This window comes from Silurus aristotelis, assembly GCF_946808225.1.
Source record: "Silurus aristotelis genome assembly, chromosome: 15".
NCBI classification, from domain to species: Eukaryota; Metazoa; Chordata; class Actinopteri; order Siluriformes; family Siluridae; genus Silurus; species Silurus aristotelis.
The window spans coordinates 7,552,632-7,580,105 of NC_139588.1; the positions used below are offsets into that span (position 1 = coordinate 7,552,632).

General features: G+C 37.7%; 1 protein-coding gene across 4 annotated transcripts in view; it reads right to left on the reverse strand.

Annotated features, from left to right (window-relative positions):
• Nucleotides 1-3,134: 3,134 nt before the first annotated feature.
• Nucleotides 3,135-27,474, reverse strand: part of ipo13b (importin 13b) — a 50,171-nt gene continuing 25,831 nt past the window's right edge. For all 4 annotated transcript variants that reach the window (XM_083563295.1, XM_083563294.1, XM_083563292.1 and 1 more), the window contains 18 exons: nt 23,733-23,873; nt 22,715-22,856; nt 20,024-20,190; nt 19,666-19,786; nt 18,427-18,574; nt 18,114-18,295; nt 17,638-17,664; nt 17,369-17,503; nt 13,902-14,051; nt 12,646-12,726; nt 12,329-12,466; nt 10,872-10,968; nt 9,808-9,860; nt 6,257-6,323; nt 6,053-6,111; nt 5,860-5,949; nt 5,581-5,762; nt 3,135-4,731 (listed from right to left, as the gene is read on the reverse strand). In XM_083563295.1, the coding sequence (XP_083419421.1) occupies nt 4,635-4,731; nt 5,581-5,762; nt 5,860-5,949; nt 6,053-6,111; nt 6,257-6,323; nt 9,808-9,860; nt 10,872-10,968; nt 12,329-12,466; nt 12,646-12,726; nt 13,902-14,051; nt 17,369-17,503; nt 17,638-17,664; nt 18,114-18,295; nt 18,427-18,574; nt 19,666-19,786; nt 20,024-20,190; nt 22,715-22,856; nt 23,733-23,873 (2,077 nt within the window). In that variant the 3' untranslated portion in view covers nt 3,135-4,634. The remainder of the gene's footprint in view (nt 4,732-5,580; nt 5,763-5,859; nt 5,950-6,052; nt 6,112-6,256; nt 6,324-9,807; nt 9,861-10,871; nt 10,969-12,328; nt 12,467-12,645; nt 12,727-13,901; nt 14,052-17,368; nt 17,504-17,637; nt 17,665-18,113; nt 18,296-18,426; nt 18,575-19,665; nt 19,787-20,023; nt 20,191-22,714; nt 22,857-23,732; nt 23,874-27,474) is intronic.

Below are 27,474 nucleotides of genomic sequence, written 5' to 3' on the forward strand. Positions count from 1 at the left end.
GCCTCTGTATATCTAAATCTGTATATAGTATTTAGTATATAGCAAAAAAAATATTTTTTGTGCTGCATTACTCTCATTTGCAAAATGCTTTCTGAGATTTGTGCTCTTCATTTTTAATGAAATGCTCAGACTATAACCTACAGTCGTACTATATTGTGTAGGAGTGTAAAACCATTGTTGTATTTCAATGGTCAGGTGTTTAGTGGGGTTGAGGTCAGGGCTCTCTTTTGGCAAACCTTGTTTATTATATCGCTCGCTTTGTGTAGAAGGAGTTGTGATGATGGATCAGGTTTGGGTTTCTTAGATCATGTGAGGGGAAAATGTATATAAAGTAAGAGTATAGAAAGACATCCTATACAATTGTGTGCTTAGATTTTTTGTGGTATCAGTTTGGAGAAAAAACACATATGGGTGTAATGGTCAGAAGTTCACCCTTTTTGATTCAATTCAGAAGAGACGATACAAGAAACAGGAAACAGACAAGTGCATATATTCTGGACCAGACCTGTGTTCAAACTGTTCCTTATGTGGTATTTTGTAAACCAAAGATGTGTGAAACCAGACAAGAACATCCTGTATACCTTGTACTCACATCTTGAAGATCCTACAGACACTGCAAAGACGTCATAGGAATGAGTGTTAAGATAAACAACTGTGAGGCCCTCTCAATACTAACAATAAGTTATAAAGAAGAGATCGGGGCTGCTTTATTTCACAAAACCTGAAGAACACCACACAATAAAAGCTTCATGTTAATTGTTGGGAGGAGAGAGGGGATTATTAGAGAGCTGACTCCATTTCTTGTGATGAAGGAACAGGTTTGGGCCTCTTGATTCAAGTTAAGGGAAATTGTAATAGGATATATGAAGACATATATATATGATGGTGTTTATAATTTGGAGAAGAACCACAAGTGTCAGGTGTTTACACTATATTTGGTTATATGATGTGTCAAGGTTATTAAACTAAAAAAAACTGTAACTTGACATCTTTCTCACTAACATGGTAACGAGCATGTGTGCTGCAATCCAGCCACCAAAGGAGTTCAGACTCGTGGTGGACTCAAACTCCTAAAATCCATCTTCACGTTCTTATATCCTATGGCGATATATCTAAAGGTAACAGGGTTTAAGTGCACTTAGCGAGAGCTCTACTCAGCTCCTCGTTAGTATAGTGGACAGTATCTCCGCCTGTCACGCGGAAGACCGGGGTTCGATTCCCCGACGGGGAGAAGCATATTTTCTTTATCTGTGTTACAACTAATGATTAGCAATAGGATGATACACTAAATATAAATTATGTGATCAAAATTTTGTGGACAGCCAATCATTACAGCCATACCAAATATGTTGGAACACCACGGCCACTTTTTTTTGTTGGGTATTCCCTGAAGAAATTTGGGTTTAAAGATTATAGATCAGGATATACAGCTTTGTTGAATACATTTTTTTAAGTCCTTTCTAAGCGCTGCAGTCTGTAAGCTCTTCCTATGCATACTTTGCAGAATTGTAATATCATTTATATTTATTATTCATCATTCATGTTCCAGCATGAAAATGCCCCCTTTGCACGAAGCCTGTTCCATGAAGATAATGGTTTACTTGAATGATCTGCTAAAGAGCTCAGACCTCAACCGTACCGAAGTTCTAGGATGAGTTGGGACGCTGACTGGACCCCAGGCCTCCCCACCCTACACCCGACACCAGGGGTCGCCAATTAGCGGACTCTGGTCCGAATCCGGACAGCAAGACGCGTCCAGCCGGACCGCAAAGCTTTTTCCACATAATTAAATAAATATATGCAAAACACTATATATATCTAATAAAATAATAAAAAGTAATCTGATAAAATCTATTTTCAAGGACAGCTCAGTAGAGCCGCTACTACAGTTACTATGCTCACTGTTGCTAGCTTCTGCTTAAAACCGAGTTTTGCTTCTATCTTTAAGTTCAACTCAGTTCAGCCTCACCGACAATTTTATGAAATTCTAATTTGAGGTTATTTACATTTTTATGGACTTAAGGAACTGTACCAATGAACAAGTAAAGGGTTTCTTGCACTTTTTCATTTATCCAAAACTGGCACTTTATTTTTGTTTTTCTGAATGAGATTGCTGATGATATTTTTTTTTTTACAGAAGAGAGCAATGTTAAATATTAGATACATTTAGTTAGGTAGAGACAATAAGTGTAAAGTTCAAATGTGATGAGATTTTTTCTTTTCTCATTTTGTTTTAACCAGTGAGGTACAAGTTCATTACTTATGATCTGTAATTTCAGTTCAGCAGAAACATAAGCACTTTAGATTTTTCCTTTATTAATCTTTTTTTGTGTCCAATAAAAATGTTGTCTACTCTAATTTCTTTAGTCTGACAAAAAGCATAAATTCATGTTTTTTAAGGTATATAAATCCGGACCTCAGCTGGCAAGAAGGTTCATTTACTGGACCTCAAGCAATTTTAGTTGAAGACCCCTGCACTACACTGTACCTGACTTTACTAACACCCTTGTGGTTGAATGGAAAAAAAAAATCTCCACAACAATTCTCCAAAATCTATTGGAACATCATCCCAGGAGAGTGGAGGTTACTATAACAGCAAATGGGGACTAAATGATGAAAGGGATATTCACATAATGTTTACATCCCAAAAAGCACATACAAATGGTCGGATGTCCACAAATGCATGTCCATATAGTGTATCTAGGACAACAAGTCGATTGGGACAATTTATCAGCTTATATTTTCTGGCCTGATAAGTGAAAATGATAGCTTTTAGCTAATTAGCAGAAATAATTAGGACATAGCAAGAAATAGATTAGATTTATTTAAGAGGACAATTTTTGCTAGTTGTTTTTTCTTTCATTTAAAAGGTGAAAATGAAGAAATTAATATTTGATAATAAATTAGAAAATGCTATATAACAATTCAGTTGAATAATATTAAAATAATATAAATTCAATGAATAATGAACTAATGTGCCTATTGGATCACCTAAAATGGCACAATTTAACGTTCCCTAGTTTGTCCTCATAGGATATACACACATATACACACACACACACACTCTTTCTTCATAACTCTGTAGGACCTTCCAGGTACAAAGTCACCCATTTACGACACAGAAAAACAAGAGGTGCCATCTTAGATATATTTAATAAATTAAAACAAAGTACAAAAGAAAAGCAAACACATGTATATTTCTCTTCCTTTAATTTCTCCCTCCCCTTCTCCTATATATCCATTACTGGTAAACAAAATGGCAGGATGGGGAATTATCCTCACCTGCCGAATGCTCACAAGACATTCTTTTTGCTGCATGCCCCGATTTCCCTGCCCAGAAACAAAACACACATGCTACATGTTTGCAGGCAGTAGCTGGGCATTAGACAGGGAGACAGAGACACCCAGCCACCGTAAGAGTCCTATACAGGGGGGTTCTAAAGGCAAACACACAGGGACTTGTAGTGTAGATTGTGTTCAGTTCCTTGATTTAAGTGCACTCAACATTGTACAGAAGCTGCAATCTGAACAAGCAAGTGTACATAACATACACACACACGCAAAGTAGTCACGTGTTGAAATGAACGAGAAAACGGTTCACAGTTGACCGCTGTCCTCTCTTCAGGTGAGGTTCTGGACGTGCTTTCTATCCAGAAAGACACACAAGGACATCTACAGGTGGATTTCACAGCCATTAGGGGGTCCCAGCAGCTTTCCCCAGAGGACACCATACACAGGGCAGGACTTCTTTCATGACCATTAAAGGTTTTTTTTTGTTTGTTGTTTTTTTCCCCCCACAATTTTACACGAGTGTCTGTTAAATCAGCTCTACCCAGACCTGTGCATGCTGCTAACTTTATATATTAAAATAATACATTTTGATGATAAAAAAACAACAAAAAGAAACCAAAAAAAAGCCCATGACTAAGTTCACAACCTTTGAATCATGTTGTAAGTGAAGGCTAGTTAGAGTATACACACGTGTATGTATGTGGTATATATACACACACACACACACACACACACACACACACATACACATTCATATTACACATACATACATCATATATAAAGCCACAGAGAAAAATTATTGGTCCCTCTCTTTGTTAGCAGCAGCATCTATAAGACTCGTACACCTCCTAGCGTCTTTCCTTTAGATATCTTTTAATTACAAAATAAAACGTTTAAACTACCGCGATTCCGTTGTTGATTTCAATGCTAAAAATCGGCACAAGGAAACAGCCTAGGAGCCACGGAAGATCGAGAACGTGAAAATGGTTGGGAAAAATCAACAACGCACAGCATGCTGAACGAGTGGCGAGTGGAGAGAAGGACGTGTATGAAAAGTGTATGAAAAGTACCGCTTGGATAAAGCAGTGCGGTCCACTCCCCAGACGGTCCAACAGGATTTGTGAGAGCGAGACACAGGGGGAGAGAAATAATGATGATAATAATAATAATAAAATAACAATAAAGATGGTGCCCTCCTCAGGTCCTTACAGTGCATGCTCAGAACAATATCCATCTGTCAGGCTTTCACAATGCTATTATTTAGGTATGGATTTTCCAATGGGGTGGGGGGTGGGGGGTGGTCGGTACGCTGCTAGGAATCGGATCACTTTGGACTTCAGTGCTCAGTACTCTGCTGCATACTCGGTGCCATGCAGCCCTCGGCACACTAGAGTGAACTCTTTCACTATGTCCTTCACCCGTCGCTTATTCACCCGCTCCCTGAGAGAAAGAAAGAGACGGAGTGTTATTATAATCAATCCATTAATAACAACAGAGGATTCATGTCAGTCATGGACACGGCTAGTCAGTTTGTTAAAATGCTAAATATCGGAACGCCTAATAGATTAATAATGCACTAATCTAATTCCACATATCAGGGTTTCTGCAGGTTTCACCAAGTCAAATTTAAGACTTTTTAGGACTTTTTAAAGACCGTTAAGAATTTAATTTATGACCTATATCACAACATCAAAAAACGCACAAATACGTTGTTGGCAACTGGCCTCAACCGAGCCCTAAATTCCTTTTTTTAAGCCAAGTATCGCTAAACTTGCACTTCCCAATAACTAAAAAATAAAATCCCATTTTGCATCTGTGGTACAATACGAGAGAGAGTCTTGCCAATGACAGAAATCTGATTGACTGTTGCATGTTGGCCTCCTTTGTAGTCGTAATACACCAAATTATATTTGGACCAGCGAAAGAACGAACTACGATATCACAGAAACAAAAAATATATATAAAAATACACACTAGGAGCATTTCAACGAGCATTAGAGGTTACATGGACATTGGAAAATGTAGACGTAGAACTGTAAAATTAAGACACACATCAGCAACATAAAACATTACCATAGTTATAAACATTAAAGCCCAGAGAACTATAAGCAACCTATATTTATTTCTGTTAAACAATACAATACAGTTTATCAGCTTTAGATTATGTAGCACTTTTGAGGCTTCATGAGCTTTAAACTTATCAGCATAATATAAATACTGAAATGGACATTTCTGGTTATGTAAAGGATTTTTTTTTATAATGGTGACCAAGTTGTGTGTGAGCAGTACCTTAGGATCTGCTGGCTGAATGTATCCTTCTGTTCATCAGAGACTCGGGATGAGGGAAAGCCTGGAGATTGCAGGGCCTCTTTGAGCCACACAGTGAGCAGACTGAAACAGTGCTTATTCATGGAGAACAGCACTTCTGCAAACTGGTCCATTAAACTGCGCGAAGACTGACCACCGATCGCCTGCAAGAAACAAAGAGAGAGGTGAGAATCGGCATATTGGAACTGTTTCGTGCACAGATATGGAATCATGAAAGGTCCTCAATAGTCAGCGACTGACCTCCAGCACAGCCAGCAACAGGAGTTTGCCATGTTCCTGTACAACTTGGCCCACAGGAGGAACGTCTACGCAGTGCGGCAGGAGCTCCGTCTGTCCGGACACAAAAACGTTGCTACAAAAGAATCCTATAATTTCCAGATTTAACTATCAGAAAGCACAACTTGCTACAATACAGCAATATCCTCTAACTTACAAAGAAGAGGCAGGTGGACTTGACAGTAGGAGCCTCTGGGAATTTGAGTGACAGAACTCCTGCAGGAAGGACTCACAAGAATTAGACGGAAAGAATTCACACCACATTCCTTTTATTCCTCTTTTACTGTGCATTTTTTATATATTTATTTTGACAACCAGACAGCTCGTTACTGCCGTTACATCACGTAAAACAGTGACTTACCACAGTGGAACACCGCTTTCACGTCAAGATTCTCGGATAAAAACAAATCAGGCTTCCGTTTGAGAGCCTACGGAGCAGAAACAGCCAGTGAACACGGCACACAACATTACTGCGGCCTCTGGATCCGTGCAGAGCCCACCCGTACCCCCTACCAAAGACATCTCCTTCTTCTCGTCTACGACGTTACGATGTGCTTACTCTATTCGGACTAAAGCAACTAAAGGTACATCAACTTATTTTAATGAAACTCATCAGGTAAGAAATCAAGTGCAAAAAATCAAATACTGAAATTTAACTCAAGTCAAAACTTAAAGTGGTATGATTTTATTTTTTTTTTTTTTCATTTCCTGTCTTCGTTGGACAAAGTATGTAACAAAAATCTAAGTAACATGTACGGATAAAGACAACTAATGCATTAAGGAACTCATTGAGGATGAGAGGATACTGAAGAAGGGAGGGACAGAGAGGGACAGAAGTACTGAGAGAAAAAGAAAAAAATAGGAGAACCTGAGATCCAGCCAAAGGCAGAAGTGAACTGACGATGTAAACCAAACGTGAGACACGAGGGTACCAATTCGATAGCATTAACTTAAATTTTGTAAGGGTTGAAATGGTTTTGGGGACTGGAGTGATGCTGGGAGAAGGGGCTTTACAAACTATACCAGTTTTCAAATAAACATCGAGCCGCCTCCTTTTATGTGCGTAAAGCACATAGAAATAATTCAATAAAGCCATAATGCATGTCATTCTGCAGTATGTAGAAACCAACACATTATGAACAAATGTTTGTGGACACCTGACTATAAGATTAATATGTGCTTTTCCACATTTAGTCCCGATTTGCTGTTAATAATAATAACCTCCACTTCCCCTGGTGGTCTAGTGGTTAAGATGCAGCGCTCCCACCGCTGCGACCCGGGTTCGATTCCCGGTCAGGGAACCGTCCCCAGCCACTCTTAGTGCCGGTCCCAAGCCCGGATAAATTGGGGAGGGTTGCGTTAGGAAGGGCATCCAGCGTAAAACATGTGCCAAATCAAACGTGCGGAGGATCCGCTGTGGCGACCCCTAACGGGAGAAGCCGAAAAGAAAGTTAATAATAACCTCCACTCTTCAGGTCAGATGTTCCAGTAGAACAAATAGGTAATGCACAATACTCTTATTTGCACTACCATGCACGCTCACACTTTATGTATATTGTGATATTTAATACTCATATTGTCTGTTTTGTCTCATATTGTCTGTTTTGTCTTGTTAGGTGCAAGCTAAATGTATATTGTTATTAATGTCTGTACTTTTGAGAGCCACCAACAGCTAGAACCAAATGCCATGGCCAATAAACCTGAAGTGAGGAGAACTAGGGTGCGGTCAGCGTTCACATTCATCCTAAAAATGTTCGATAGCGATGAGGTCAAAGCTCTATAGCAGGCCACTCAAGATCTTTCACTCCAACCCATGTTAGGCATATATTCATGGAGGATTTGTGGAAAATGGCATTGTCATATTGGAAAAGGTTTTAGTCTCCTAGCTCAGGAAAATGTTTATGCTACTGCATCCAAAGACTTCCAATACAATTCTGTGCCTACAACTTTGTGCTTTGAATTTGGGAAAGAACCTGAAATGTTAAGAAAAGTCAGGTGTCCCAATACTTTTGTCCATATAGTGTATATGTCTTGAAGAACTGTACAAGCCTCTTTTTTCTGTTTCTTGCAGGCAAACCTGAAAATCCCCCCCCGCACCCCTACTCAGGGAATCATAAACAGAACTGCTTTAGTTAAAAGATATGATGTAGATTCAAGACAAATAAACAAAGTGTCCCCTTTAATCTACACTTTCATTTACTCAACTTTTATATACTTCTTTTTGCTAAGCTTAAAGTATATGTTTCCGTCTGACATTTAGTGGGTTGTAACCAGAAATAGAACCAATCAATAATATTAGAGCTGTAGCTATCGATTATTTTAGTAATCGAGTTTTCTAATGATATTCCAATGATTAATTGAGTAATCAGATAAGAAGTACTTTTCTCTTTATTAAAGAGCGATACCGAAATACAAAAGAAAATAAGACGAATCTCTAAAAATTAACAAATAATTTGTTTACCTTTTTAAAAAATGTAAATTTTATTGCTGAAATTGTATACAAGAATATCTGTGAAAACTAAACCCATTTAGTGCATTTAATTGCTATACAGTGGTCCAACGGAACCCGCGGGGGTTACGTTCTAAGACCCCCACATGTTCTGAAATCTGCAAATTTTGGACGCACCCCCGCAGCCCCTATGGTACCTTAGTGATTTATCTAGTCATTATTTTACTTTAATACAATACTGTGTTTTAAATATTTTTATAGAATTTGTTAGTGAAAACAGTTTAAAATGTTATTCCTAACGTTTCTGAACATTCGGCCCTGCTGCGGATTCCCAAGAATTTTTAGATAATCCCTAACTTGCTGTTTTCCAGATGAGAACCCGCGAAATTTCCATCGAATATCGATTGCAGCCGATTTCATTTTCAACATGTAAAACTTTTTGACACTACAGAGGGGGTGACGCTGCCCGATTGGCTAAATTTCTTTTTTTTAAATTTGGAATTGCAAGCAATAAAGTCAGAATTGAATCTTCTCCTCACCCTTCGCTGTTGTCTTCCTGTTCCCCGTGTTACCTGTCCAGAGTGCTCCAGAGTTTAGTGGGTGGTGCGTCGTTAATAATAGTCCATTGGGAAACACAGTGCTTTGTGTGTAGTATAATGGACTAAACGAGGCTAAAAAAAGGTTTGAATTACTCGAGGAATCTATTCAGCCCTAAATTTAATCATTTACAACTTAAACATCCCTTAGGGGATGCTTCAAACTAATGTATTTTCATAAAATCAGTAAATATTAACACCATATTGAAATATAAATGTTTGTTTGTTTATTGTTTTTAATGCTATGCCAGTGGGAGTTGATGAGACATGATGAGACTTTACGACGTTTTACAGAGCTTTGATTATGGAGCAGTTCAGTAGTTATATGGAATCGTACAGTTTAATGTTTTGTAAGTATTCTAGTATTTTCTTTGGTGATACGTTGGAATATGAATGTTAACGATTTACACATTTATACCAAGTTCATTTTTCTGCATTTTTAGCATCAACCATGCTGAATACCAGCATATTATAAGGAAAAGAATTGCACTGTAGAGTTACGGCTATAATGATGTTTCGAAAGAACCCCAACTCGCAGCTCACCCAGATGTCTGTACATGAACTGTATGACTGCATACAGCATGTTTACACAGCAACGATGGCATTTCTCATTTGAAATGACCAATCACATTTCTGAAGGGCTGACCAGGCTCCTCTAAACCAAGACATTTGAAGGAAAGACTGCGTCAGTCATCCAAAAGTGCTCCTATGTCCGCTCAGGCAAAGAAAGGGTCAACGCAGAAAAGAGAGAAGAACGGAGAAAGAGAAAAAGGATAGAGAGAGAGAGAGAGATAGAGAGAGAGAGAGAGAGACAGAGTAAAAGAGAGAGAAACCCAAAGTGAATGAAATAAGAAACTAAAAACACACCTGAGCTTGGAGTTGCATAAATGAATCAACAATATCAGGATGATCCCTGGGCCCTAAAATATAATAAAGATGTAACTTAAGAAATAATAAGAATAATAATAAGAATATATACAAACAGCAACAGAACAGATCGAACAGTCATGTGGAAACAAAAGGCAACGGAAAGGATCTCATTGAAATAATTGCACATGTGAGAACGAGAGGGAGAGAAAGAGAGAGAGAAAGAGAAAGAGAGAGAGAGAGAGAGAGAGAGAGAGAGAGAGAGAGAGAGAGAGAGAGAGAGGAGACGAGAAGCAGTCTTTAAAGGTAGTCTCCAGAAAGAGAAAAAGAAAATCGGAAAAAGTCATGAGTCAGGATAAAGAATGAACTGAAAAAGAAATAACGAGAACGAATAAAAAGAACAAACCTAAAAGAACCAAAGTGGGTTTGGAGTGGGAACCCAGGAGACCCCTGCTACTGTGACATCTTATTTCCTGTTCCTGTTTTTTTTTTTCTCGATTTCTTTTACTTAAAATCAGACATGCTTCCCCAAACTGCCCCACCCCAGGGTTCACTGAAAAGCTTGGTTACCATTAGTGAGTGGGGCAGCAGCTAGCCCCAAAACTCCCTACCCCTAGCTGTTCCCACACTCCAAAAAAGACCCAAGACCCCCCAATCACAGCTCCCCTACTCCGCCCAGAAATATCCCCCGAAAAAAAACACACAAAGCCAAAGGAAAACAATCCACGGCAGGTTCTCAGAGCCACAGTTACGACACCTGCTGAAGATCAGAGGGTTAATAGCACACAGAGATGTGATGTTACACAGAGGCAAAAAAACAGACTGAAGGACAATTAAAGGGGACGAGGAGGACGAAGTGCAGGCGAAGATGAACAGCCATTATCTGGGGAAACAGCATGTCAAACACAAGTGTGCTGCACAGGATGAAGAGATGGAAACTATACACTGTTTTGTTTTATTTACTCCCTAATTTAGTGTAAATTATCATTAGGAATAAAGACTTCAACAAAAACAGACTGTAATTCAAGCACTGAATGAAGAACGAGCTTCTTTGTAACGCATACCTTGTTGGAAAATGGTCAGGGTGACGGAGGTGACCAGCTCAAACAGGGATTTGATTGGGGAAAAGTGGTCTGTCTCGCTGGCAAATATATGCATCATCTAGTAATAATAAAAAATAAAACAAAACAGAAAAAAAAATGATATTATACATAACGCATACATATTTCTCTCTGACCTCGCAGAAGGTCAGCAGTTTCTGAGGCCGTGTCCACACCAATACATTTTTGTTTGAAACCGTATTTTAATTTTTTTTGGTTTTGGTCTTTCCAACGTAGAAAGATATGAAAAGCGTGGACTTTGAAAACTTTCGAAAACGATGACATTTTTACTCATTGCCGTGACGTTTAATTCCGCAAACTGTATCTACAGTCCATCTGGCATCGGTTGCACTATTTTGCTCATTACATACAACGACCTTGTAGACAGTGCGCTATAATCCATACGGAACCAACAAGTGACTAGTCATCAGAGGTCAACCAATTCATTGGTTTTTGTCAATAAATCGGCAACGATAGTTGATTGCTGGAACCATCGGCAAAAAAATCCATACCGGTAGTTTTTTCAGGCTTGTGTACGTAGCTGGAGCGGCTTAGAAGGTCTGCTCTCATTACGAGAGCGGCCTCTAGAGGCGAATCACTGCCGCCATGGGCTGTTTGTTTCTACACGCGAGACTGCGCGCTGCACAGAGATCGCTATATTAGATTTATTATTTATAATTTACTGATTATATATTTATATTAATTAATTAATATAATATAATATATATTATTATTTATTTCATTTAACACATTTTCATGATTCAGTACTATTTTACATGAAGTGTTGTTTTATTTATTTTTTATCCAGTGTCACCATTTTAAAAACTATTGGTTGATTGTTTTGATCAGTTATGGGCAAGTACAATCCAACCTAGCTATCAATAAACTCCATTAATTAACCTCCAGTTATAATCATAACTATAGCAATTTTATCCTTTTAAAAGTATCCAATTGAAATTTTGCAGATTTTAGCTACAGTACATTTGCCATCCAATGCACTATTTATGCTGACTATCTACATTTACACAATGACATATAGAAGATATAGTGCACTATAAAGAAAGATATCAAGTGACTCGTCATTGTGCCAAACCTGGTTAACTACTATATCAATAAAGACAGCACATTTTAAAAATATTCAGTAAAAAAAAAAAGTGTAGCACCATTCACTTAGATATAAAATTTCAAATAATACTCAAAGAACTAGTGTCATATTCTGCACACACACACAGACTGACATTTCCCTTTCATTTCTTAACACATCATACGACTAGGTGTAATCTATACGGTGCATGCCTCCGACGTCACTGCATGTAACTATGGCAACAGCCTGGTGGGCTTGGACACTAAATAGAGAATGTCTGGGTTGACAAGACTGGAACTAGAGGAAGTATTTTGTGTGGGGTGTATGAAGTGTGTACCTGTCGTGTCAGGTCGAGTGCAGAGGCTTGGGGGATAGTGCTGTACATCTGCCCCAGCATCTCACTCAGCTGAGACACCATGGGTGCAAAGTCGTGGAGTAGCGTCTTTACTGACTTCTCAAAGATAGCGCACACAGCCTAAGAGAGAGAGGGAGAGAAAAAAAAATTTACCCAATCTTAAAACTATGTTTAACATAAATAAATACGAGTAAAAAAAAATCTCAATTGAAAACAAAAATTGTAAAAGACTGAGTTACATGACTAGGAAATCAAAATGAAAATAAACCTGAACATTTCAAAACTGGCTAAAATCTTACCTCTACAACCTGAGAGTCATTTAACCATTTACTGAGGACAGTGTGAATGAGGGCAAAAACCTGCTGCAACACCACCACTACCTAAAACACAAAACACACATGCATCATATTTGGGGATGGGGGAGTCTGTTCAGCCCCAAAAAATGCAATGAAGTAGAAAAGGCAGCCATTTATTCATGTTTTGGTGCAGCATGGTTTCTGAATGACATCTAGCTATTATTATTAGCTATTAACCTCCAGAAATCGATTGTTAACATATCCATCTTTTAGACAATTTGCATATTTTTATTGATAAAACATTCAGTATCTGTTAGGGGTGTAACAGTACACTAAATTCACGGTTCGGTTTTTATTACCGCAGTTTTATGATTGCATAAAAAATAAAATAGGGTAATTCCAATCAATGCAATACACCTTTTATATTATATTGATTCAACCGAGTAAGTAATTAAATTGGCACAAATTAAATTGTTTCAATAAAATTCAATTAATAGAAATTTTTATTAAATAGTTGACATTTGTTAGACCCCATTTGGGTCATACAAATGTGTATGTAATTGTGTGTGTGTGTTTGTTTTAAATGTAATATTTATTTTAATAAAATTCATTTTCTAAAGATTTGATCTACTTAACTGTTCTACTTATTTTCAGCATACTTCAACAAATGTCTTTATTCCTTCCATCTTTCATTCATTCACTCCCTCGATATGCGGAATTGTCAGGATTTTCTCCTTTTAAAAACATCTTTTAAAGCTGGATATAAAATGCTAAAGAATCCATATCGTGAGGCCGTCATCAAACCAGAAGTTGCTGCAATTTTGTGCACTACAATTCTTATTTCCAGTATGAAGCGAGTAGCCACAATGACTGCACTAATTTTTGTTTACATTTTTTTTTAAATACCCCTAGCATTTTTGTGCATGTTTCCAAGTTTAATAATAATAATAATAATAATAATGATGTAGAAAAAAAACAAAAAACCTAACGCACTCAAAGTGCTCAGCGGAGACTACACAAACTTGCGGTCCGCCACTTATTTATAGTTTCAGTTCCCTCAGGAACGGATTGAATACCGAAATCCCTGTACTAAAAAAATACATACAGATACATACAAATTTCAGACATGTATCATTACACCTCTAGTTTCTGTATCTTTTAGACTACAGACTGGTTTGGGGATGTCAAAATACATCTACATTTGATTTCATAAAATCCTCAATTACACACATATTACAGATGCTTAAGGTGCTACTTACTGGGTTGGGGCCTGTTTGAGGTGGGCTGGCTTTGACAGGTGGTGCACTCTCTCCTGATTCCTCCTCCTGCTTGGTGATGTCCAGGGTAGTAAAAAGGTTCGACAGCAGGCCCAAGATGTGAATGATGGCCAGCTTATTAGACGGGTTTGGCTGCAGAGACAGAAATAATGAAAACTAATTGGTTTTTTTTTGTATATGAGCTGAAATGTGTAGTGAACCATGTGAATCAAATAAACTATATGGAAAATGATATTCGAAAAATATCTCAGATATATGCAAACAGTTGTATTATATATTGTACAGAAAAGGATCCAGCAATCCTGTAATCACTGCTGCTCATGTTTTGACAGCCATGTGATTAGTGGAAAGACAGAGCTAATCATGTGAGATTTATATATATATATATATATATATATATATATATATATATATATATATATATATATATATATATATATATAATTATTTTAATGATGTTCTAATTTATTGAGATTAATATATATATATATATATATAAAATCTTCCACAAGCAGTTACACTTATCATCACTAGGTGTCACTGTCTGATAGAACTGAAAGAAAGCATAATCACAGAGTCTGACGTAATGCCTTCCTCTGAAAAGCCAGACATCAGTGCAAATCACTGTGTTTGCGTGTGTGTGTGTGTGTGTGTGTGTGTGTGTGTGTGTGTGTTACACATGTCTGTAGGTGTATTTTTATAAACTGGTGACTTCTAAAGAAACAATAGCATCAGCATCATTAAAACCTGTGAGAACAGAACACACTGGGACATAAACGTCCGATGTATTTAAAACAAACCATGATGACTGACTGCAAGAGGTGCTTTTGTCTGATGGAATTTTACTACGTTCATTAAACACACTCAATTGTTAGTCTGCGGCGTGTGTGTGTGTGTGTGTGTGTGTGTGTGTGGTTTCTCCTCACTAACTAAATGAATAGCGAGCTGCAGTTGGATTTCCCCCACTTCATCTGCTTTCATGACTTGCTTTTTATTTGACTCTTAATAGCCAACATTAGCAAACAATAGAGGTTAATGTAACCCGGGCTGGAGTCCCTGGCACTGCGAGCACACCGTGTTCTTTCAGCTCAGTCTAAACCTGTTGACCTTTTGGTGCCGCAACATTACACTCTATAGAGTCTCACTTTCACTCACTTGCATCTGCTTTAATCCACATCACTTATTTGATGCAGGTTGCTTCTAAAACATGTGACCAGTGCAACACAGTATTGTAATGAAAGTCTGCTCATACACCATCTGTATCTGAAACACACACACTCATTAACTCATTCATACACTCACTCACATATCTGTAACCCAGCCTCAAGCAGTAGTGGGTCTGTGTGCATTATTTCATTAGTTGTAGTTTACCCTGTGGTGTTGCTTCTGGACCCAGTGATATGCAATCTGGCCCCACTGAGAAATGTTCCATGATCATAATCACAACACACACACACAACCACACACACACACTCACTCACAAAGTCTGTTCATATGGAGCAGGGCCAAGACAAAACATGCCACATATTCCAGTAACAAAGAAGACTGCAACAAACAAACCCCAATAAATCCCAGATTTCAGTACAGCTGAATAGTACAACAATTATTAATATTGATTATAATTATAACTATTATTAGTACAATTGTAAGTAACAATTATAATTAAATTACTACTAATAGTTAAAAAACTATTAATAAATAAAATAATAACCCAGATTTTATTAGACCTGAATAATTAACCGTTAATAATAATAATTATGATAATATTATTATTAATAATAACCCAGATTTCATTGCCGTGGAATAGTTAACTATTAATAATAATAATAATAATAATAATAATAATAATAATAATAATGATTATTACTATTAGATCACTATATCACCTTAAATGCTAGCTGGCTTACTTTGCTCTTTAAAAAGGTTATATTGCTTTAACAAACATAGTGCTTAATAATAATAATAAAAAATAAATATATGGACAAAAGTATTGGGACACCTGACTTCTCCAACCAGTTTCCACCCCAAACTGTTACCACAAACTTGAGAGCACACAATTGTAATAGGACGTCTTTGAATGCAGGAGCATTCGATTTTCCATTCACCTCACTGGAAGATCCAAACCTGTTCCAGCATGACAATGCACCTGTGCACAAAGCCAACTCCATGAAGATATGCTTTACATAGGTTGGTGTGGAAGATCTTGAGTGACCTGCTATTGTGCTGTGACCTCAACCCAATTTAACACCTATGGGATGAACTGGAATCCTAATCACTCAAATACAGTGAAACATCTTCCCAAAAGAATGGAGGTTATTCTAACAGCAAATAGAGTATGGGGTATGGGGTTCTAGTACATATTTGTAAGTGATGTACAGTTTGCTTAGCTTTTACAACACCGATCAACAAATAAGCACCAAAAAAATGTATCACAAATATTTCAGAAGTTTGAAACATTGTTGGATGGCATTTTACTGGACAATAAATGATGTAAAGCTCTGGTTAGGGTTTACATTATAAGGCATCTGGCAGGCGCCGTTATACAAAGCGACTCACTATTATTATTCACACAACTGAGCAGTTGAGGGTTAAATGCCTTGTTTAAGGGCCCAGCAGTGTCAGCTAAGTGGTGCTGGGATTTGAGCTCACAACAATCTGACCAGAAGTTCAATATCTTAACCACAAAGCTACGCCTTTCCAGATGCCTATACAGGTGGTGTGCAGTTTTCGTATATAAATAGTGGACCTCACAACCAACCATTTTCACAACCAAATTTATCATTGACATTAGTTTTTTTTATTATTATTCTGTATTTAAAGACTGAATTATTTGGTAGAAAGATACAGAATCCAACCAGGTACTTTACAAAATAAGTAGACAACCATCAGTGGTGCTCTTGAATCCATGATACACCACAGGCCATTTTACAAACTAGTTTTAGGATTAAATATGGGCCAAAAATACTTAGTACCAAGCACTAGTTTTTAGTTTAAACAACCTGCTGGTGTTAATGGCTGGTGGTATGTTGGGGGCAAATCTTCAGCCACAAGCTTGCCACAGCAAGTATGAGAAAGCAGAAATTTGATCCATGGCATCCTTGCTGTAATCTCTAAAATAATGTCTCGTGATGTTCAGCATCAGCCGATCAAAACTGAAGAGAATCATCAGTGTTCATACAGAAAAACTGGACTGTGTTATAAAGCTCATTATAAAGCACATACATGGATTTCTTTTCCCAGATGTACCTTAAAAAAAACTAAAACAAATGCTGATTTAATGTGTATTCCAAGGTATGCATTACAGAGCTGCTGGTATGACCGAGCACTTCCATGCGTTGTAAATAGTGTTGCGTTACCTGGTCTTCCTGCAGACACTGACTCTTGGGAATCGTATATAATCTTGCCTTACTGTAAATGTAACAAATTTGTGATGCACGATCGATTTTTACCGTCTCTTGGGCCAATTTTTCCAGCTGCTGGATGTAAGGTGTGATGAGAGAGTGCAGATTGTGCAGAATGTCTTCCACTGGCAACGCGGACAACAGAAAACCTAGAGCCTGCATCAGCCACATACACTGACTCGTCTAGTGTGTGTATGATGGAGAGAAAGAGAGAGAGAAAAAGGAGTAGGGCAAAAGAGAGCTAGAAATCATACTTTCTTTCAAACTTGGCCAACACAAAGCTTTCGATATGCAAAGGAAATAATGAAGACACTGACCTTGTGGATCTGTTTAATAAGCACTTCCTGTATCACAAAAACAGAAGGGGCAAAGAAGGAAGGGAAAGATTATTAGCCCACATTACTATATTTAAAACTATATACATATATAAATTCTGTATCATTTTGATACAGGAGGAGTGGTTTTAATGATAGAAGGGTATCTACAAGAGTGAAAGGGAAAGTTTATAGGTCTGTGGTGAGACCTGAGATGTTGTATGGTTTAGAGACAGTGGCATTGAGTAAAAGACAGGAGATGGAGCTGGAGGTAGCAGAGCTAAAGATGTTGAGGTTTTTCGAGGAAAAACAGGATTAGAAATGAGTTTTTTTAGAGGGACAGCGCATGTAGGATGTTTTGAAGACAAGGTGAGGGAGGCGACCCCTAATAGGTGCAGCCAAAAGAAGAAGAAGAAGAAGAAGAAGGAGGGATTTTAGTTTTAGAATCCCAAATTTAATTTTCTGTTAAATGTGTCTACCTGCGACACCGCAACGATGTTTGTAGCATAGGGTGGCAGGTCATATCTACACTCCCTGCAGATCTTCTTCAGGGTGGAAACACTAGAAATAGAAAGGTCTGGATTCCCTAAAGCCTGCAGCACCAACGGCAACACACTGCTCAACATCACCGGGTGATCCGCTAGCCACTCAGCCAGTGCTCCTACGAATAGGCAGGGGTACAAACATACAGAATACATACAGAAAGAGGGAAAAAGAGAGAAAATTAAAATTAGTGCATTTGAAAAATCAAAAAACACAAAAATGTTGATCCTTGCCGAACTACATACAAACCTATAGTGAACATGACAGTGTCTGCGAGCTGCACGTTGTTGATGTTTATTCTGGGAATGAGGCCAATCAGCCCGGGAATGACATCAGAGTAGTTCACATCTATTGTTTCTGCTATAGACTGGAAACCATACAGCAGAGCTTCTGTGTGCTGGAGAGTACAAACAAAACTGATGATTAAAACAACGCTGATTTGAAGCTCATAATTAAGAAGCCTTGATTTTTAGGCTTAATATATATATATATATATATATATATATATATATATATATATATATATATATATATATATATATATATATATATATATATATATACATACATACATACATACACACATATACATACATACATACATACATATATATATATATATATATATATATATATATATATATATATATATATACACACACATAAAAAGGGGTATAACTTTAGGGGGAAGAAATGCAAAACTAAAATTGCTTGGTTTTTTTAATTAATGTTGCTTATTATTACATAACATTTTGAATAAAACTATTTAAAATAAAATAGCTGCTTGGTCTACATAAAAAAAACTTAACACAATAGAATAAATCAAATTAAAGCAATACATTTATATTATATTGATTAAATTTAGTAATCAATGAAATAGGCACAAATTTAATTTGATAAAATCTAATTAAAATGATAAAAGGTTGAATAGTTTACATTTGTTAGCGCCCATTTGGGTAATACAGATGTGTATATAAATCTGTGCGTGTTTTTTTTTTTTTTTTTTTTTTATTTATTTAATATTGAATTTTCTAAATATATATATTACCTAACGGGTCTCCTTTTTTCAGTATACTTTAATAAATGTCTGCATTTAAGAAACAAGATATTTATTTATTCACTCAATTTATTTATTCATAAATGTCTTCATTCCTTACAGCCTTCATTCATTCTCTCCCTCGATATTTAAGAAATTTCAGGAATTTCTCCTTTCAATATAAGACATAAAAAGAATCCATATCGCTAGACTGTTTTGAAAACTTCGGCGAGTGACATGAAGCGTGTGAGGCAGAGACTAAACAAACTTGTGGTCCGCCACTTATTATGTTTATATGGAAACTTAGATTTGAACTATGTTCTGCACATGAAACAAGGATTGCATTCGGGATACAAGAGCACTGTACCGAACGTACCAAAAATTAATGTGTGTACTGTTACCCCCCCAATACATGCATAAAAAATGTCCGTATGGTGTGTGTGGTTTCTGACCTGCCAGAAGGTCGGTTGATCTGCATTGGTAAGCAGTCTGCCTAGCTTGTCATACAGGTTACTAAGCAACTCTGCTCCCAGCATCTCATAGACATACATCAGTGTGTCAGATATGTCCACCCTAAAGCAAAGAATGAACATTAAACACAAATACAATTTCTGCAGTTCTCTCGGTTCACCTTTCCCTTCATGATGAATTCACTTATGTATGCCCTCTTTGTGTGAGTCTAAAACTGGCAAAAATTGCTGAGGAAAATATTTTATTTTTTATGATGGACCTTAGAGGACACCTTCAATTAAAAACAAGCGAGGATAAGAAAATACTCGGATGTAGCATTAAGGACAAACTATTACACACCTGTAGATCCTGAACTGCTCCTTCTCATCGGACGACCACGAGGCGTACTCCTCATCACTGGGGAACTGCGCTTTGTGGAGAAGTACATCCACCAGCTGGAAATACACAGGCCTGTAAACCTGCAGATACACTGCCTGCTTCTCTGCCTCGAATGACATGATATCATCCTGCAACAAAAAGCAAAAAGTAGATTACTGCTAAGTCTTGTACCAGGGTTTGATGAGAATACCGAAACTGACATTCAAGGAAACCTCACTTCACATTGGATTTTGCGTATAAACAACCTCTTAATCAATACTCAAAAAAACAACATTCTAAGCTGTTTCTCCATCGTTAAACATTTAAAGGATCGGGCATGTAGGAGTTGGTGTTGGATCTTTAATGATCTCAGATGTTGAGCTATTTTATGAGTTGTTTAGGAGCTCCTGGTTCCACAACTCCAACTGACTGTGTAAGACTATAGACTCATAATCGCACACTCATTATAGTTCTCTTTCTGGTGTTTCATATTGTTTTTATGATTTATAAACACACTCTTGATGTCACCCAAATGAGGATGAGTTCCACTTTGAGTCTGGTTCCTCTCAAGGTTTCTTCCTCATACCATCTAAAGGAGATTTTTCTTGCCACAGTCACCCCAGGCCTCTCACTGGGGATAAATACACAGTTCACTTATTCACATTTTTTGTCCTATAATTCTTACATTCTGTAAAGCTGCTTTGAGGCAATGTCCATTGTGAAAAGTGGTTCGGAAATAAACTTAAACGTCCACTCGTGTCTATTCCTACTCCAGAAAATTAATTTATATTCATTAAAAATTGACATTCATGGTACAAAACGTTTTCCAATGCAGTGCCTGTCGATCTGTTTTTGCAGCAACAATTCATCTCTTGAACAGTTTTTAGATTTCTAGCTAGTCCACAGTCAGCATGTCTGGGGGACACAGTGCAATAAACTACTGGTAATGGGAAGTTGGGTCCAATTTACCAAGACAATGGAATCAAGCTGTCCATTTTAGTGAATTGAATGTCCAAGGAAATTGAATGAGATCATCAACTATCGCAGAAGATCTTAACAGAACTGGCTCTTTAATCGAACGCAGCTGAAAATGATGATGCTCGCCTCACGGAATCAATCAAATCATTTATTGTCTCATTGAGCTTGGAAGGTTCTCCTTGTTTCAATTTCAGAGACTCAGTGCATGGAGCCAAGTGAGGAAAAAAAAAAGAAAAAGAAAACAAATGAAACAGACTTCATTCATGCAGGGAATAGATGAATTCAGAATCATTTGAAGATCGAAAACAAATCAACGAACTCTTTCACTATTCAACTTCTTAGCATCTGAAAGATCTAGTCCTCAAATCACTAATATTGAAATGTGATTCAGCGCAGTGGAGGTTTCCTGTGGGGGTGGAAACTGGCAAACATAAGGATGGTACAGAATGTTCAAAAAGGCTTGAAGTAGGCTAACCTTGAATTTGGCACAAACACGACATGATGAATTATTACACTGAACATAGAATGAAGAAAAATACCAAGCACCATCGTTACCTCCGAAGAGCGTCCATTCAGAGCCAAAGGTTAGCTTTATATTTTAGCGCTATCACACATTCGAGCTCCGATAACACTCGTAAGCTGAATTATAGTTAAACCCAGTGAGACACAGAATGTGGCATTTATTCATTTGTTTATTTTTTGTAACTATTTTCCTCAGGTCGTTCCCTTTTCTTATTATGGCAATTTTGTTTTCAGGAAAAGTTCGACGCAGGAACTTCTAAATGAAAATTCGCTGAGAAAAACGGATTACGTGTTGCTAAACGATGTTGTGCTGCATGGTTATATAGGAAAATGACACGTTCAACTATCCACCGCTCAGAGTTTATACTGTTACTTCCTATGTAACTAGAGCAACACCTCCCTTTTTTATTTTTTATTTTAATAATGTCAAGAATTATTTATAGTCCCCAAAATATACAATAAGAGGAATGTCACCATATATTCAGTCCTATACCAACTGCAATCAGCTTTGTCTCACGCTTATATGTGTGTTTTAGTAAAATTAATAGCGGAGACAGGAATGAGGTGGTATCAAAAGGTTTTCGAGATGAGCTCCGTTTACAAGAAAGTACGTTATTTATCTACTTTTACACACTATCACCTTCGAAACAGTCCCCTTTTACAGCAATACAGAGCTCCCAGCTCTCTTGCCACTTCTGGAATTTGTGCTGGAAGTCTTCTTTTCCAAGCATGTCAAGCATTTTCTGTGATTCGTGCTGGATCTCCGCAATGGTGTCAAAAATTTGGCACCCTTTGAACTGGATATTCATCTATGGGATCAGGGCGAAGTCCACGGGAAGCAAATCTGGTGAGTAGGGTGGGTGTGGAAGTGAGAAATTGTTTCTGGCGAGACTCTCACGTGTGACAGAGTGCGCACGCGGTCAGAATAGCAGACGTGGTCAGCTCCCGACGTACACAGGACGATGTCTTTTGGCACACTGACGTATGAAAGTCAGTGCTCCTTGTGACTGTGCGTGTTGAAAAACCTGTCTTGATACCTTCTGATGCCAGCTCGTATAGCACAGAAGGAGCCTGAATTTGGAATGGGATGTTCAACAAGCCCATATGGAAATGATAGTGAGGTGTCTGCAGACCTTAAGTCATCAAAAGAAATGCATTTCAAGTGGTTCATACCTGCAGAGTGTACCAGAACGTGAGTGTGAGAGAGCTTGTGGTCTCGTTGACAGGGTAGTGGCCAGGAATGCCAGTGCAGAACATGATCATATTGACCAGTGCCAGGAAACTCTGCCAGTGCTCCACCTGCTCCAGGAGAGCCCTGTAGACATTCACACAAGAAAACAAGCATGTCACAGAAATGCAACACTTTTGTAAATATTACTCTGTGTTAAATTAAATACAGATTCATGTATTTTGTGTCACGCTATGAAACCGAGTGTGTACAGTGAAGCTAAAGATATGTGTTGCATGACTCGCTGTCCTAATAAGGAGTCCTGCATAATTAACTGAACAGCACACATATACACACAAAGCATAAACATGCAGGACAGAATCCAATAAGGCTGGGTGATACGGTCTAAAATTTGATGACTGTATATATATATATATATATATATATATATATATATATATATATATATATATATATATATATATATATATATATATATTTTATTTTTTTACTAATGACACTAAATAAAAATATTTATATGAATCTTATTTATACACCTCATCTAGTTCCTTTAGTCCTTCATTTTATTAATGGCATACTTTTTAAATATACACCGCACGGGGGGATGATATCAGTGAATAGTGAAACCTTTGACTTTGCTGTGACCTTGACTCTGCTCAGATCAAATTAAAAACCAGTTGCTGGATGATAACGGCATACAAATCAAACCATTGCGTCTCCCGTTCTTGAGATACCACACTAACAAGAATGTCAAACAAACAGACAAGAAAATGCGTTTTGAGGTTTAAATGGATGGGCTGAAAACGTACTGCCTCAACTTTTCACAATTTTAAAATACCTGTCAAGCAAACTGGCAAAGCAAACTGGTTTGCGCTTCCCGTATGCCAACAAGTACCTACTGATGTGAAGAAAACAATAGACCCCTTTTGACCAGATACTGTAAAGATGTCCCTGCTACCAGGCTAAATAAATAAACAGTGTGACCAATAACATTGTGTGTACCTGGAATGGTTCTCTCCCAGGGAGACAGCGATTCGACAGATCCCGTGTGACGTCTCCATGTCTCCATTCTGTATAGCTTCTCGCAGTTGGTCTTGAAGCTGCAACACTTGAGGAACCAGCTTCAGTAAAGTGTTCAAATACCTGAAAGGACAAAATTCTGTCTTTACCTTTTTTGGTTTGCTGGGTCATTTTTCTAGCTATAACAAGTTGTGTGGTGTCCTGAGGTTTCATCAGAGCAGATGCTAAAAGACTAATATAGCAGAAACTTTGGACTGAGTTTGTGCCATCAGTTCAAGGATATATCAAGCCTGGCATACAAAAAATGTGTTCAAGAGGCCGAGAAAAGAAGGAAGCATGTAACCTTTCTCGACATGCAAAAATACATACTGATAGTTTTTCTGGGTTAAGTTATACAGTATGAGAGCGGTCTCTAGAGGCAAATCACTGACAACGCGTGCTGCTTATTTAAATTACAAATTATTTTTCTATAGTTTTTTTTTTTTCTTATCTGGGTACAGAAGGGACTTCATGAATAATTGTGTTGCATTGAAGGTTTTAACTTCACCTCTTTATTTATTTATATTTAAATATTTATATATTTATTAAAAAAAATATTTTAGTTTTATTTCTTTGGTTAAGTCAGACAGCAAATAAAAAATTTACTTAAGTGCCTTCTGACTTGTAATGCATGACCCTTTCACAAATAGGCCTTTTTAGTGGGGGAGAAAAAAAAAATAATTAAATGAAATTAAAACAGATGTTCTTTTGCTGTTCTGTCTCCAGGAAGACACAGCTCTACCTCTACCATGTTGATCCATATTGTGTGTGACTTTCAGGACATGCCTTGGCCTCTGAAGTGTTGTGTGATTGATTTGATATGTCAATTTCTCGTAGCAGCAAGGAGAAATCAAGCTACAAATAAATAGATTGCTCAGAAATGTATAAAAAAAATATAGCGCATCTACTAAAAGTAATATACAAACAAAAAAAATTTTTTTAACTGATAAAAAAAAATAATGATGCATCGTGATACAAATACCAACTCCGATACGCACTTTTGTGATCGATGCATCACATCTTTAAATTTTATGCCGATGCACCCATGTGAATCTGCACCAATATGCATGGTCCGCTTTCCTCTCCTCACATTGTTGTAACTTGAAATGACACGTGACAGAATTGGTGGCAAGGTCTCATATTATAACTAGTCAACATCATTGCAAATAGACAAAGCTGCCCAATTGATTGTAAACTCTATAGTTCCTTGGGCTGCCTGCTTCATTCAAGTGATGTATCAGCGAGGAGATTAGAAAGTATTATTGTCATATTGTCAACTATACAGTAGAGCTAAAAATAGCTTTCTGCAAGGCCACAGTGAAACTAATATACCGACAGGGGTTTGGCTGTCGTCCATACAAGACAAACTTCTAATCCAAACTAAAGGGAGCTGGCAAAGCATTTCAGCTTCTCTGGTTCACATCCTTGTCATTATCCTCAAGACACTGGAGGACACTTTGGTCTCAAATGCAGCCTGTTGAAATGAAGTGAATCATCTGATCCATGTTTGCCTGTGTGTCTTCTGCAGCCCCTTCATCATACTGTCTTCAGTTTTTTTTGCTTCCTGTCATCTCTGAGGCAATTGGAGTTTCACACCTTGACCTGACACGTACACTTCTGAAATCTGCTGTTTGTCTCAATCCATCCGTCGCTCTCCCCACTCACCAAACCCCAAACACCCCCACCCCCGAAATCCTGCAATTATCCTCAGACGCCAGAGGACGAGTTGCCTGGCAACACGATGCGGTTTGGTTAGCCCGATAGGAGAAATAACACCAAGGAAAAGGAGAGAGTGGAGACAAAGGGTGAAGACTGACAATCTGGCCTTTAAAATCTATTTAACAAGACCGGGGAAACGAATGTGGTGCATTAGGAGGCTATGCCGATAACAAGCACGTGCCGAGTCTGAGCTCAGTCCTATACTGCCACTAGTCCCATCTGCTCACGGTTCCCGTACCCCACTGGGATTAAAAGCAGTCATGCTGGTCTCTTGACAGAACATGTGCACTGTGGGTTTGGTGGTACAAATAACCCCCAGGCTGTCATCCTATTTTTTGTATATTTACTCGTCATATTTTTCACTCGAACTCACAAAGCTCCAGTGTTTCTAGTTTCTAATTCTAGTGTAAGTTAGAGGAAGAAGACATTCCTTTCTCATTTGTCCAATTAAACATTCACACACTTACTGTGTAAAGTATGAATTAATTTATTTTTATTTATTTATTTTGCATATTTGTCACCTTTAAATAATTCAGATTGTCCATTTTACTACTATACAAAGATCACCCAAGTAAATACAATTTCATTTATTAAGCAATAAAAGCTGGCCAATTCCGCCTGGAGCGATGTGAAAAAGTTATTGCTCCCTAAACCTAATAAGTGGTTGTGCTACGTTTTGCGACAACTACATCTTTTTTGGGAAGATTTTTGGCCCATTCTACTTTGCAGAACTGTTTTAATTCAGCGACACTGAAGGGCACGAATTTTTAAGGTCATCTCAATTAGATTTAAGTCCACACTTTGACTAGGTCCCTCCATAACCTTAGTCGATCCGATGCTTCAATAGGGGAAGCCTGATTTGGCTACCAATCTCACAGTCAAATCTTCATAGAGGTGTTGTGAAATGAGGATCATACCATTTTGGCTATTTGTCAATGTCTGATTTCTGTTTTAAAATTAATAAAGTCTTTCATCAGCACTGGTTATGTACCTAAGTCCTTCAAACTGGCAGTTATCAACCCCCTAATTAAAAAACCTGACCTTGATCTTGAGCTGTCCAAATATAGGCCAATATAGAACCTCCCCTTTATCGCCAAGATTTTAGAAAAGGTTGTAGCACAGCAGTCATGCTAACATCTACTTAGGAATAAAAAATTTTAAATGCATCAGTCAGGATTTAGGCCACATCATAGCACAGAGACAGCACTAGTTACAAATATGTAAATGCCATTTTATTGGCCTCTGATTAGGGTGTTGTCTCTACTTGTTACTAGCTAGTTACTAGCATACGTTGATGAGAACGTTGTTGGAATAAAGGGAACAGCTCTCTCTTGGCTTAGGTCTTATTTGACTGATCGCTATCAGGTAAAGTATCTCTGAGGTAAAGTTTGGTGTTCTGCAAAGATCTGTCTTAGGCCCACTGCTTTTCTCTTATATATGCTGCCTTTGAGTGAAATTTTACATAAACATGGTATTCGCTTCCATTGCTATGCTGATGATACACAGCTGTATATTTCAGCAAAGTCAGATGAGAGAGATCAGCTTAGAAATCTTGAGAACTGTGTAAAGGACAACTTCCTTCTGATCAACTCGGATAAGACGGACGTACTTTCACTAGGACCACATGCAGCTAGGAGTAAACTTTCAGATTACGCAGCATGTCTGGATGGTGTTTCTGTCTCAGTGTGTACAGCTAATAAAAATATGATGATGTTACATGATGCATTTAAAACAAAAGGTGCAGGCTATTTGTTGGTACCCCAAATAATGAAGACTACGGCAGATCTATCTCCTTAAAAGCCCTATTAGTTATGTAACAGCCTTCCAATCAGTGTTCGGGACTCGGACACAGTCTCAGTGATCAAGTCAAGGCTGAAAACATATTTATTTAGTCAAATCTTTTATCTGTAAATTTTTCTTAGGTAAAGGAGGGGATCTGGAGGGATCATGGATATAGAGTGCTCAG